This window comes from Talpa occidentalis, unplaced genomic scaffold (genome assembly GCF_014898055.3).
Source record: "Talpa occidentalis isolate TD23 unplaced genomic scaffold, MPIMG_talOcc4v2.1 talOcc4.6, whole genome shotgun sequence".
NCBI classification, from domain to species: Eukaryota; Metazoa; Chordata; class Mammalia; order Eulipotyphla; family Talpidae; genus Talpa; species Talpa occidentalis.
In genome coordinates this window covers 42,492,066-42,506,403 of record NW_023604972.1, presented here as the reverse complement: position 1 = coordinate 42,506,403, position 14,338 = coordinate 42,492,066, and the positions used below count along the sequence as shown (strand labels likewise).

At 37.4% G+C, this 14,338-nt stretch overlaps 1 protein-coding gene across 1 annotated transcript in view; it reads right to left on the bottom strand.

The window, feature by feature from the left end:
• Nucleotides 1-14,338, bottom strand: part of LOC119261028 (alpha-fetoprotein-like) — a 50,877-nt gene that overhangs the window by 21,677 nt on the left and 14,862 nt on the right. The window contains exons 7-8 of the mRNA XM_037530231.2: nucleotides 12,864-12,993; nucleotides 6,863-7,077 (exon numbers count right to left, since the gene is read on the bottom strand). Of these exons, the coding sequence (XP_037386128.1) occupies nucleotides 6,863-7,077; nucleotides 12,864-12,993 (345 nt within the window). The remainder of the gene's footprint in view (nucleotides 1-6,862; nucleotides 7,078-12,863; nucleotides 12,994-14,338) is intronic.

The following is a 14,338-nucleotide window of genomic DNA, read 5'->3' as shown; positions in this document are numbered from 1 at the left end:
TGTAATTTTAGAAATATTAGTCATTGTACAAATAACTTTGAAGAAAACTCAAACTCTTGGGCTTTTCAAAATTTAGTTCCTCCAAATAGTGCTTCACAAAGTGACTCTGGAAATATTTAAATCATAAAACAATATTGTATTAATATTATATATTAACATTAATTTGCCTTATGCACAAATTCATTTGCCCTTCTGAATGGACACTAGAGTTGTTGATTCTCTCTCAGCTCTTTAAATGTCACACTATGGCTTTATTAACAGTTATTAAATATATCAAAACAGAAATGCTAATCAGGTATACCAATCCCAACCTCTTACTTAGACTTGGCTTAGAAAAGTACCTCAGAGCAAACTGTGGAAACTTGACTCCCACAATGTTTTTTAGAATTCCTGTATTTTTTGTCAACATTTAAAAAGCAAAAGATAGCCAGTCTTCCAAAATGCATTAGACCCACTGAGGTGAAGGTCCCTCCCTGAGTAAGCAGGAACCAGGCGCCCAGGCACGGGAGCGGTGCAAAAGGCGCCCTTCCCGCGCCACTGAACTGGGCTACAGCCCGCGTCCTGGAACTGAGGGCTTTGGAACTGAGACCCGGGGCACGAAATTAGGGGCGTGGGTTCCCCACGACGGTGGGGCACAAGGCAGACACAGCACCCCAAAGCCGTTGAGGTGTACCCTACCATCCCCGCTTTGCTCCCTGTCCCACGGCGTGGAAAATCAGCTCCCCAAGGGCTCTAGGAGAGATCTTTGGCGCCACCTAGCGACTTGTAGACAGCACAAGCTCCTGAAGGAACTAGTGGCCAGCTGGGGAGTTAGCCCACACCCGGCCCCTTCCGAACAAGTAGTCTGAGCCCACAGGGAGAGCGAGCACCCACAGCCAGGGCAGACCAGGCACGCAGAAGAGTGTGCCTGACACCGGACGCGCAGGGAGTGTGTCCCACATCACCATTTTAGAACAGGGACATTTCTTCAGTAAAGACTACCTGCAGAAGGCTTCCTCAGGAGCCAGAGGTGAGCGGGGGAAGTTCGCCCACGCCAGACCCCCTCTGGCCTGCAGTCCAAGCCCAGAGGGGGAGCAGGAACCCACCGCCGGGGCAGACCAGGCACACAGGGGAGTGTGTCCCCACATCGACATTTTAGGACAGGGATCTTTCTCCAATAAAGACTGCTTGAAACTGACAGATGACTCCAGGAGGAACCAGAGGGGAGAAGAGAAGCCCACCCAAGATGCCGGCCAGTCCCAACAACACAGTGTCCCAACGCATACGGCAAATTAGAAAACAGACAGTAGGGAGGAGAAGAACCACACGCAACCTAGCAACTCTCCAGAGAAAAAGCACACCACAAAAAGAAAACCAGCCCCCAGATTGCAACGACAGTAACTTGGAAGAACTTCTGAGCCTTCCAGAAAGAGAATTTAAAATTGCCGTGATTAAAAAACTGACAAAAGTCATAAAGGAAAACAATGATAAGGGAAAAATAATCAACGATCAGAAGAATGAAATTGAGTCCCTAAAGAGGGAAGTAAAAGAAATGCAGGAGATCAAAGAATTAGTGGAAGAACTAAAGAATTCTGGGAAAAGCAATGAAAGCAGAATTGATGAAATGGAAGAACGAATAAGTGCTCTTGAAGACACAGAAATAAAAAGAACTAAAACAGAAAAGGAAAGAGAAGTACGAAGGAAAAAGAATGAAGAAAGACTTCGGGAACTATCTGACTCCATGAGGAAAGGAAATGTAAGAGTTATAGGAATACCAGAAGGAGAGGAGAGAGAAGTAGGAACAGAGAAAATATTCAAAGAGATAATTGAAGAGAACTTCCCAAATGTGAAGAAGGAGCTGAAAATTGATATACAAGAAGCAAGAAGAACACCAAACTTCCACGACGAAAGAAAAAATACAGCAAGACACATAATAGTAAAGCTCCCAAGAATCCAGGACAAGGAAAAAATAATGAAGCTGGCAAGAGGGAAGAAACAGATAACATTCAAAGGAAAGCCAATCAGGCTGACATCAGACTTCTCCGAAGAAACACTACGGGCAAGGAGAGAGTGGAGGGACATAGTCAACAGACTCCAAGAAAACAGATGCCAACCAAGAATACTCTATCCCGCAAAGCTCTCCTTCCTCTTTGAAGAAAGAATATGGACCTTCCCAGACAAACAGAAACTCCGGAATTTCATTGCAACTAAACCCCACTCCAAAAATACTACAAGGAGTCCTAAAGCCAGAACCTCAGAGGGACGAATAACAATGAAAGAAGGCCAAAAAAAAAAAAAAAGTTATTAAAAGAATAAATAAATAAAATCAAAGGAAAGACAAACACAATGGCAAATACAGATGTTAACATATCAATATTAACTCTAAATGTAAATGGACTAAACTCTTCAATAAAAAGACACAGAGTTGCAGCCTGGATTAAGAAACAAAACCCAACCTTTTGCTGTCTCCAGGAAACACATTTAGCTACAAAAGATAAAAATAGGCTCAAAGTCAAAGGATGGAAAACAATCCTACAAGCAAATGGGCCAAAAAAGAAAGCAGGAACAGCTATACTTATATCAGATAAAACAGATTTCAAACTCAAAAAAATAAAAAGAGACCCCAATGGTCACTACATTATGATCAAGGGGACAATACTTCAAGAAGAAATAACACTCATTAACATATACTCACCAAACGAAGGAGCACCAAAATATATCAGACAACTGTTGTCTTCTCTGAAAACAGACATCAGAGAAAACACATACGTAGTGGGAGACTTCAACACACCACTATCAACAATGGATAGATCAACAAGACAATAAATAAGTAAAGAAACCAAAGCTCTAAATAAGGACCTAGAGCAATTGGGCTTAACAGACATCTATAGAACACTAAACCCCAAAAAAACGGAGTACACATTTTTCTCAAGCGCACACGGATCATTCTCCAGGATCGATCACATACTGGGGCACAAGACAAACATCAACAGATACACCAAGATTGAAATCATACCAACCATCTTTTCTGACCATGAAGGCATCAAACTAGAACTAAACCATAAAAAGAAGGCAAGGAACTTTCCTACCTCATGGAGATTAAAAACCACACTACTGGAAGACCACTGGACTAATGAGGAGATGAAAGAAGAAATTAAAAAATTTTTTGAATTGAACGACAAGGAGGACACCAATATCCTAAATGTATGGGATGCAGCAAAAGCAGTAATAAGAGGAAAATATGTAGCAATAGAAGCTCACATCAAGAAACAAGAAAGAACTCAAAGAAACAACCTAATCTCGAAGCTCAAAGATCTAGAAAAAGAACAACAAAAAAAACCCCAAAATAGGGCCTCCCTGGTGGCGCAGCGGTTGAGCACTGGGTTGCGAAGCTGCCCGCGGCCTCTGCGGCGCCGGTTCGAGCTGCTCCCGGCCACCTGAGGAGGGTCCCACAAGACCTCTCCTGCCGCCGCTGCTCCCCTCAGCAGTGTCCTTCGGTCCTTCTGCCTGCTCTGCTCCCCGCTCTGGCTCTGGTGAATTCTCTCACCCTCCCGCGCTTCTGACTGTACCCAGTGCTTGTATAAACAAAACAAACAAACAAATAAATGAATAAATAAATAAAAAAAAAAAAAAAACCCAAAACCAGTAGAAGAAAAGAAATAATAAAAACCAAAGCAGAAATAAATGAAAAACTAAAAAAACAATCCAAAAGATCAATGAAACCAAGAGCTGGTTCTTTGAAAAAAATCAATAAAATAGACAAACCCCTAGCCAGGCTCACAAAGGAAAAAAGGGAGAAAGCACAAATAAACAGGATCATCAATGAAAGAGGAGAAATCACAACGGACACAGCAGAAATCAAAAGAATAATCAGTAACTACTATGAACAGTTATATGGAAATAAGTTTAATAATCTAGAGGAGATGGACAAATTCCTACAACTCTACAATCACCCAAAGCTAGATAAAGAAGAAATAGAACACCTAAACAGACCAATTACAATTAGCGAAATTGAAATGGTAATCAAAAACCTCCCCAAAAACAAAAGCCCAGGACCTGATGGATTTACAAATGAATTCTACCAAACATTCAGAGACGAATTAGTGCCTATCCTTCACAAACTCTTCCAAAAAATTGAGAAGGAAGGGACAATACCAAACACGTTCTATGAAGCCAACATTACACTAATACCAAAACCGAACAAGGACAACACTAAAAAGGAAAACTACAGGCCAATCTCCCTAATGAACACTGATGCAAAAATCCTCAATAAAATTTTAGCCATCAGAATCCAACAATGTATCCATAAGATAATTCACCACGACCAAGTAGGATTCATTCCAGGGCACAAGGATGGTTTAACATCCGAAAATCAATCAACGTTATCCAACACATCAACAAAAAGAAATATAAAAACCATATGATAATATCAATAGATGCTGAGAAAGCTTTCGACAAAGTGCAACACCCATTCATGATAAAATCCCTTGAAATTCTTGGGATACAAGGAACATACCTCAACATCATAAAGGCCATCTATGACAAGCCAACAGCCAGCATCATTCTCAATGGTGAAAAGCTGAAAGCAATTCCATTAAGATCTGGAACAAGACAAGGATGTCCACTCTCACCACTGCTTTTCAATATAATACTGGAAGTCCTAGCCAGGGCAATAAGACAAGAGAAAGACATCCAAGGAATCCAAATAGGAAAAGAAGAAGTCAAACTATCACTATTTGCAGACGATATGATATTATACATAGAGAACCCCAAAAACTCCACAGAAAAGCTAATTCAACTCATCAATCAGTTCAGTAAAGTGGCAGGATACAAAATCAACATGCAAAAGTCAGTAGCCTTCCTATACACAAACAATAAATCTGAAGAAGAAGAAATCAAAAAAACCATCCCTTTTGTTATTGAAACAAAAAAATCAAATATTTGGGAATAAATCTAACAAAAGAGATAAAGGACCTATACAAAGAAAACTATAAAACACTGTTAAAAGAAATAGAAGAAGACAAAAGAAATGGAGAGACATCCCCTGCTCGTGGATTGGAAGAATAAACATTATTAAAATGGCCATCCTTCCAAAAGCAATATACAGATTCAATGCTATTCCAATCAAAATTTCAATGTCATTCTTCAAAGAAATAGAACAATTATTGATGAAATTCATATGGAATCACAAAAAACCCGAATAGCCAAAGCTCTCCTGAAAAAAAAAGAAGGGAATGGAGGCATTACACTCCCAGACTTCAAACTATACTACAAAGCCATAATCATCAAAACTGCATGGTATTGGAACAAGAACAGACATACAGACCAATGGAATCGAATAGAAAATCCAGAAATAAATCCACAGATTTATGGTCAACTAATCTTTGACAAAGGAGCAAAGACTATGCATTGGAGCAAAGAAAGTTTGTTCAATAAATGGTGCTGGGAAAACTGGGTCGCTACATGCAAAAGAATGAAGCTTGACCACTACCTCACACCATACACAAAAATCAACTCAAAATGGATTAAAGAACTAGACATAAGACCTGAAACCATAAAATATATAGAAGGAAATATAGGCGAAACACTACGTGATCTGCACATCAAAGACATCGTTACAGACACATCACCCAAAGCAGTGATAGTGAAGGCAAAGATAAACAGCTGGGACTACATCAAATTAAAGAGCTTCTGCACAGCAAAAGAGACAATAACAAAAACAAAGAGAAACCCCACCAACTGGGAGAACATTTTTGCACCCAACACTAATGATAAAGGACTGATCACAAAAATCTGCAAAGAGCTGATGAGACTCAGCAACAACAAAGAAAATAATCCAGTCAAAAAATGGGCAGAAGAGCTAAAAAGAAACTTCTCTGAAGAGGAAATGCAAATGGCCAACAGGCATATGAAAAAATGTTCAACATCATTTGCCATCAGGGAAATGCAAATCAAAACTACCATGAGATACCATCTTACACCAGTGAGAATGGCACATATTAAAAAAACAAGTAACAACAAATGCTGGCGAGGGTGTGGAGAAAAAGGAACTCTTCTGCACTGTTGGTGGGAGTGCAAACTGGTCCAACCACTGTGGAGAGCTGTGTGGAGATTTCTGGACCTACTAAACATAGAGCTTCCATATGATCCAGCAATTCCACTCCTAGGTATTTACCCAAAGGACACAGAAACATCAATTCCAAAGAACACCTGCACCCCTATGTTTATAGCAGCACTGTTTACAATAGCTAAGCTTTGGAAACAACCCAAATGCCCAAAAATAGATGACTGGATCAAGAAGATGTGGTACATATATACCATGGAATATTACTCAGCATTCAAAAAAGATAAAAACATGCAATTTGCAGCAACATGGATGGCGCTGGAAGGGATCATGCTCAGCGAAATAAGCCAAAAAGAAAAAGAAAAATACTGGATGGTCTCACTCATAGCAGGAATCTAGAAAACTTAAATAAGGGACCAGGAAAATGAATAACTATAAGAAAGTGAAAATCAAAATCAACAAAAAACTATGAACCAGAGACACTTTTAGGGGGGCGGGGGCAGGAGGGGAGGGATTGGGGTCAGAATGGGGGGGCTGCAATTGTATGGGGAATATAACAATAAAATTTATAAAAAAATAAAAAAAAAAAAATGCATTAGACCCAGCCACCCAAATCCTGCATTCCCTTGTGGCAGGCAACAAATAGCTGGAGTTGCCTACTTTGGACTCCACAAAGCATCTCCTCTTGGCTATTGTTTTCATTTAGTCATGCATTTACATCATTGACTAGCCTTTGTCATCATTTAAGTTTGCAACCTCTTCCAAAGAATCCATAAATATAATATTCCATCATTAAGATTTTACAGAAAGCTGTATTACTTTTGTAGGAAGTGGTCTGGCCTCTCGGCAAGTTGTTCACATACAAATTGGTCCTCTGTAAATCTGCTGAGTGGCAAGGATGAAAGTTCAGGTTTGTCATCATTTTTTGAATTAATAATGCATTCCCCTTGGAATGGCACTGGGAGTTCACAGCATCCAGCGATTTTGCTGGATAGAATAGTCTGTTTAGAGCAGGTATAGTTCATAAGTTGGCTCTATAAAACATAAAAGGAAGCAATTATTTTTGTTGTCTTCATGCTGAACTTGTTTATTTTTATTGATATTGGTAGAAAACCAGAAATAAAATTGGTACTTTATATTGCTTGACCCTTGGACAACTGAAAGACCAAAAAAAGAGTCTTTTATAGTGACTCATTCTACAGGAAAGCTTCTCTCTTTGACCTTACTCAAGTAGAACAAGCTTCTTTTAACATCTCTTGAACAACTTAAGGGGAGACAGATTGTATTTATGTTCTCATGTTTAGCTCAATAAAATACAAATGAAGAATTTTATTTTCTTGGTATTGTTGTTATTATTTTAAGATTCCAGATTAGGAAACATTTTATCTTTGTCATTTATTATATACATCATCATTATATTACTATAATATTACTAATATACTTACATATTTGCTTATATATATATACACAAATAATTATGTATGTGTATGAATAAGCTAGTCTCTGCTCTTAAGGAATGCACAATGTAGGTGGAGATTCCAATAATTAAGCAACAACAATAATGCATTATAATAGATGTTGTAAGAGAAGTATACATCTGATGCTCTGGAAGAAAAAAGAAAGATTGGTAATCCAAGTTAGAGGGAGGGAGAACTGAAGATCTTGAATGACTAGAATCTTGAAGACTAATGGCAGTTAGCATTCTATTTTTATTTATATTTGTATATAAAGAATCTTAGAGGTGAGAGAGCATAACATATCTAGAATATGATATAAAGGACATTTGGAGGTTTGAAAAAAGTTAATTTAGAAATGATGAGTCTTTAAAAAATGAGTAACTGGTAGACTTAAGAGCTACTGAGAAGTGAAATTAAAAAGATCTTGATAAACAATAAATAGATTTGAGGCAGGAATGGGGTGAAGACAATGAATCTAGAATGATATGGGACACTGGGCTGATGGTAGCACAATTTACTGAAATTGATATTCAGGAGAAAAGAACAGGTTTGATGAGGAAGACTGAAAAAAGGAGTGTTGGCATGTAGAGATATGATGACTCATGGCATCTACAAGGTACCTACATGGAGATTTCCTCTAATCAGTTGTGACTATACATTAAGAACTGAGGAAAGAAGAAATGGGCTGAAGGTCTGTATCTGAGAATCAGAGAGTGGTAAAGAGCTACCTATGGAAATGGGTTGAGACTGATCAGGGAAAGTGGGTGCTTTAGTCAAACATCTAACATACTCTCTGTGGCTTACTAGAATCAAGTTCTTTCTTTTTTTAAAGATTTATTTATTTATGCATAGAAGAGCTGGGGTGAAGGCCAGAGGTGTGGGGGTGTGATAGGATTCACCAGAGACTGAGTGGGGAGCAGAACAGGCAGATCTACTGAAATACACTGCTGAGGGGAGCAGCAGGCATGACAGGAGAGGTCTACTGTGCCATGTGGGTTGACCCCCTGCCTGGGGATCGAACTCATGCTGCAGTGGCTGCAAATAGCTTCACAGTGCTGAGACTTAACCTCTTGAGCTAGCAGGGAGGCCCAAGTTCATTTCTTTCTCAAAAAGATAGAAAAGAAGTATATTGCTGCTAGACAATAGTTCAGCAACCAGATTGACAGATGCTCTGTCACTTTGAACATTGCCCTCAGATTAGGGATGTTTGGGACAGATTATTATGAGTCAGGCTTAGAAATGACATAAATTTTCTGACCAGAACTTAGTCAGGTGGCCCCACCCAATCGCAGACAGATGAGAAATGTAGTTTATGATCCAAAACTACTCTAGACAATGGAAAGGGGAAAGGAGTCATTGGCTGAATGACTGTCTCTGATTGTACATGTAAAATAAGAAATGAAAAGGTCAAGAACAGATCTATTGGGAATACCAATTTTTGAAGTTAGTAGAAAGGGGGAAGAAAATTGATGGAAGAAGTTGTCAGCATACAGGCATTCCAAATTGATGAAAAATTTCTCCTGCTATCTCCTGTCTTCTAGAGAGCAACTTTGCAAGTCATCATTGGAAAAATAAATTAGTGCCATGAGTGACTGTTATAACTCTAAAGTCAGAGTTTAGGAATTTATATCCTGACATGACTACTTCCTAGCTTTATGACCTTAGTTAGATGAGCTACTTTGCCTCTTTGTGTGTCAATTTCCTTATCTGTAAGTTGGGAATAAAATAATACTTCTTAAGGTTGTGAGAATTAAATGAGTGAATATTTGTTAAGAAGAAAGGAAGGGAGCCAGACACAGAGTAAATACCAAAGGAAGTTCTTGCTGAGTAAAAGAAATGCTTAGAAATAGTGCTTGGCACATAGAAAGCATTTTTTAAAGTTAGTATTAAAAATAAAATTAAATAAAAAATAAAAAGTTAATACTGCAGCAATTATTATACAGTCCTAGAACATTGACCTTATACTACAGTGAAGTCAAGAAAAGAGAAAGAACCTAACCATATAAAATTGAATTATGCTGACTGGGTGATACAATAGATATGTTATTTTAACTTATATCACTCAATAGTAAAAAACTGTGAGTTGTGAAGCATAATTTTATGATATGAGTACTGATAAAAGTACATAAATTCTAGAAAACAAAACTCATTGTATACAACCCATAAAATGTTCCTGAAAACATTAAGAGAAATATTCTAGTTAAAATACAATTAAATCAACATAAATAATAGTGGGATATATTATTAAAAAATGAGAGTTCAAATGATATTTTTTTAACAATTTGGTTTGTTTGTTTATTTTAAGATTTATTTATTTATTTATCTATTTATTTATTTATTTATTTATACACGCTCTGGGTATAGTCAGAAGCACGGGAGGGTGAGAGGATTCACCAGAGCCAGAGCGGGGAACAGAACAGGCAGACTGATGAAATACACTGCTGAGGGAGCAGCGGGCATGGCAGGAGAGGTCTGCTGGCCATGTGGGACCCTCGCTGGCGGCCAGGGATCAAACTGGAGCTGCAGAGGTTGCAGGCAGCTTCGCAGCCCAGCGCTCAACCACTGCGCCACCAGGGGAGGCCCAAATGATATATTTTAGCAAAGCTATTTAAGAATGAGTATAAACAAAGTAATTAACAAAATAACTGAGATAAAAGCAAACCTGAAGTAATTAATAAAATTAAAAGCAGAAACTCAGGTAAAATTGATAAATCCAAGAACTTTGTCTTGGAAAAGAGCAAGCAATAAGTTAAATAGTTTCCTGATAAAGTTAATTAATTAATATATGGGGAAATTAACAAATATATGGGGAAAAGAAGGTACAATTATGTAATTGATGATTTTAATTATGAAACAACAATATTATCATGCAGAGCTTTATATCCTAAGTGAGAAAATGCTGATGGAGACTTTTAAAGTGAAAATGTACATTGTAAAATAACTACAGTTGATTCTCATTATTCTCAACAGTTAGAAACACTGAACTCTATAAATCCTGACTCATTGGCCCGAGGGAAAATTCAGGATTAGGTTCCTGCAAGTCTCTGGCCACATATTCATCAACAGATTAAAACATAATCCTATTTTATCACTGTTTCTGTTTAAAGACAGATTTTCTAAAACATACTGTTGATTTATTAACATTGACTCACATTGAGCCATCAGTCCTATAACTCATACCTGAAATAAGTCTATCTAACACAGGTATTTTTTTCCTGAGACACATCATGGTCTTCTTGTATTTAAGAACACTAGACATTACGTGAGCATTGTGCTTGAGGAATGTCTTAAACAATGCGATCACCAATAAAAACACAAAAAATGTGAAAAACATCACATTAAACAGATCACAAAAAAAGGTGCTTGTTCACAGGATGAAAGGTGAAGTAAGAGGTAGAGCACTGCCTTGCTCCATCCTAACTCGGACTCTGCACGCAGATGTCTAAAATTTTTCACTGCTCTGAGCATGCACACCTTTATCAATGACCAGAAATGTGTTGTGAGTGTTGATTTGGGCCTACAAACAAAATTTGGCAAGTATAGAATTCATGAATAAAGAGGATGATCTAAAAAGTGTTAAAAATAAATCTAAAGCAAAAGAAATGGAAAAACATCGGTCTCTATCTTCATCCCTGCTCCAGTTTCACGGACAAGTTCTTTTAAACCTTCAAAAACAGATCAGTCGCATTACTACTTAAATTATTTCATAAATTCAAAAGAAAAAAACTAATTCATTTTTTGGAATTTAACATGACAGAATAGCAAGATCTGATAAAGTATGTGTCAAAAAAGAAAGTTCGAGATCAAGCCCACATTTAAATGCAAAAATTTGAAAATTATATGTATATATAATGAAATTTACTTTGAACAATTTCAACTTAAGAAATCTTTATATATAATTCACCAGTGAATAAGTAAAGTGATAAAATCAAATGAGCAATCTTAAAAAAGGTAAAAGAAAACTTAATACAGCTCAGGACCCATCTTAATCAATTTAAACAAAACAAGCTCTAAAATATTGTAGAATAAGAAATTTCTTATTACAGAAGCACTGTCTTTGTGAAACCATTGACTCTAAAACAGGTCAATATAGTCTGGACCAAGAAACAGAAATGCCAGACCTATCTATAGTTACTTTGTATTGTTTGTAAATACTAGCCAATTCAATTAGATAACAGTGGATTGTTCTGGCATTCCTGTCATAAAACTATAATGGGAGTTGTTTTCAAATAACCGATTTAGCATAGGTAAAGGGGTATTATGTATGTGTTATGGGATTTTAGAGACTGTATTTTGTTTTCCTTAGGATGCATGCATTCTTTTGAACCCTAAAGTTTCCTTTACTTCTCTACCAAATACAACTAATCTTCATGCAAATAGGATTCTGATATCTTGTTCTGAAGAACCAGCCTCCTTCTGAGTGTGCAAGATCATATTCCTTCTAGCTAAGAGGTTTGCTAATCAAAAAGCAATTCCCGGAACAACCTTCTGTATTCTATTCTATTTTCTATATTCACAATAGAATTGACAGTGGCAGCTTTGACTTTCTGGGTGGTAGAGATGAAATGAGGTACTTACCCTGGAGAATGGATGCCAAAGAATAGCTGTGATCTGACCCCAACTCTGTTCCTGCAAAGCAGAACTTAGAATTCGAGGAATTCTATTGAAATACTCCAATAGATGACTTGCTATCTTGTTGTTCTCCACATCTGATGTGTGATAATACTAAAATGGTTTCAAGAGGGACTGCCTACCATATAAGACATGGATTTCTCCATGAAATCATCATTAGTTCTTTGTGCAATTTTTTTTTATCATAATGAAAATTATTCAAACATGCAGAATGAGTGGGAACATGACTTATAACTTGTGATTTACTAAAACCGCATCAGGATTTTGACCATTACTATTTTTTCCTTCTTTAAGATTTTAATACTTTACATTAAATGTGAGGGATATGATTTCTGCACTGTTCATACCCCTGCAACAGTTGACCACTCTGTGTCCTATTGTTTCCGCTTTGCTCCAGGCTAAGATGGCTTACAGGTATATTTTGCAATTCTAGGACTTATTTGAGATTCAATAATGAAACTTAATTCCAATTCGAAAGCAAATTAGAGGTCAGCTCTACAATTGAATAATAAAAGAATAAAGTGAGGTGAAACAGGCTAAGGAAGGAATGAACTGCTGTAGAGCAGGAGGGAAGGAAGGAAATTTTGTTGCATGAGCTGAGAAGAGACAGGAAACACCATCGACTGGTAATATCGAGAAATAATAACCTTTGATTCATTATATGCTACTGTCCTTATTTAAGAATTACTTTTTACAGGCTGAGGTAATTTTAAGAAAATGGAGGTTCTTACCCTGCCAAGCACACATGCTACTGTGTTTCCTTCACAACATGTCTGATGTAGATTTTGAACATCTGTGGTCAGTTTGGCAATTTCAGAAAAGTCAGCTTTTGGTTGCTTTTTAGTCAGCAGAACCAACTCCCTGAAAAGAAAAATAAGTAATTTTAAACAATATTTGATTTACTTCTGTGCTAAAATTAGTTCTGATTTATTGAGTCACCAAAAGAATGGCAACACATTTGCAAAAGTAGGGTGAAGAATATATTATAAATGTTTTTTATTTCTTCAATGATAGCAGTCAGTCATACAAAGATCTAAATCACAAATGAACATGATTTAATTCATAATCATGTAAAAAATGGTCATTTTCATCCTTTAAACGATCATTTAAAGAAGTTGAGTTGCTTAGCAGATAATGAAATGTAAAGCTAATGAGTGCTGAAAATTTATCTGACCTGACTTTACTAAGTAAAAATTTTTATTGGGAAGTCAAAATGATACCGACCGTGGCCTCAGTTTCCTTCAGCCAATAAAAGGAAACAGAGTTTGAGGAAAAGGAAAGTGGTTTAATTTGCCAACAAATGAGGAGGGCAGCAGACTGTGTCTGAAAGACCACCATCCTACCCTTTGGCAGAGTGCAGGGTATTTATAAAAAGGGGGGAGATGGGCAAGCGTCTGTGAAGGGGAGAGAGGAAAATTCAGCAAGTTCTTTTGTTGCAGGCATACAGATTTTGGGTGGGTACCAGCTTGCTTTGTGGACAACTGCTGTTTAACTTTCTTTACTTTAGAATGCAAGAAGACAAACCTGCTAAACAGAGAGGAAAATTGCAGGAGATGGGGAAAGATAAACTTGTTAATGCTTATCTGATGGGCCAGGAAGAGAGACCAGACCTTTGTAACTGCATCAAAAAATAGGAGAAATGAGTCCCTTTCACCTCTAACGACAACTAAGAAAATCCTTCTAATTTCTCTGGATATAGAATTTGCCTTCCTTGTAAACAGAAATGAGCTTTCAGGGAGCCCACAGTTCTAAATTGGGGGAGAAGTTTGGATCTACAGAGGACACATACCTTTAAGGGTGGGCCAGGAAAGAGGCAGTCAGTAACATCAAATTCTCTTCCAGTCCACACTCTTCCATCACCACTCAAAAGAAAATACCTCTCACTTTTTCTGTACTACATGACATTGCAGTCAAAATCTTTCCTCCAACCTCTACTATGCAGAACAATTCATTGACTGCATCTGAATGTACAGAATCTTTTGTGTAGCAAGGAAATGACTAAGGGATTTGAGTGATTGAAGAAACTGAGCCAGAGAGAATGGGTGGAGATAAGGATTGTGCAATTTCATGCAGAGCCCTATGTCCTATGAAGAACCAAGTAGAAGAAACCATGCTTGCACTCAGAGAGATTATTAAACAAGAGGTCAAGTTATTTTTCTCAAAGAGATTTAATCAAAAGTTGTGATCCAACAGCAAAAAAGTCCAC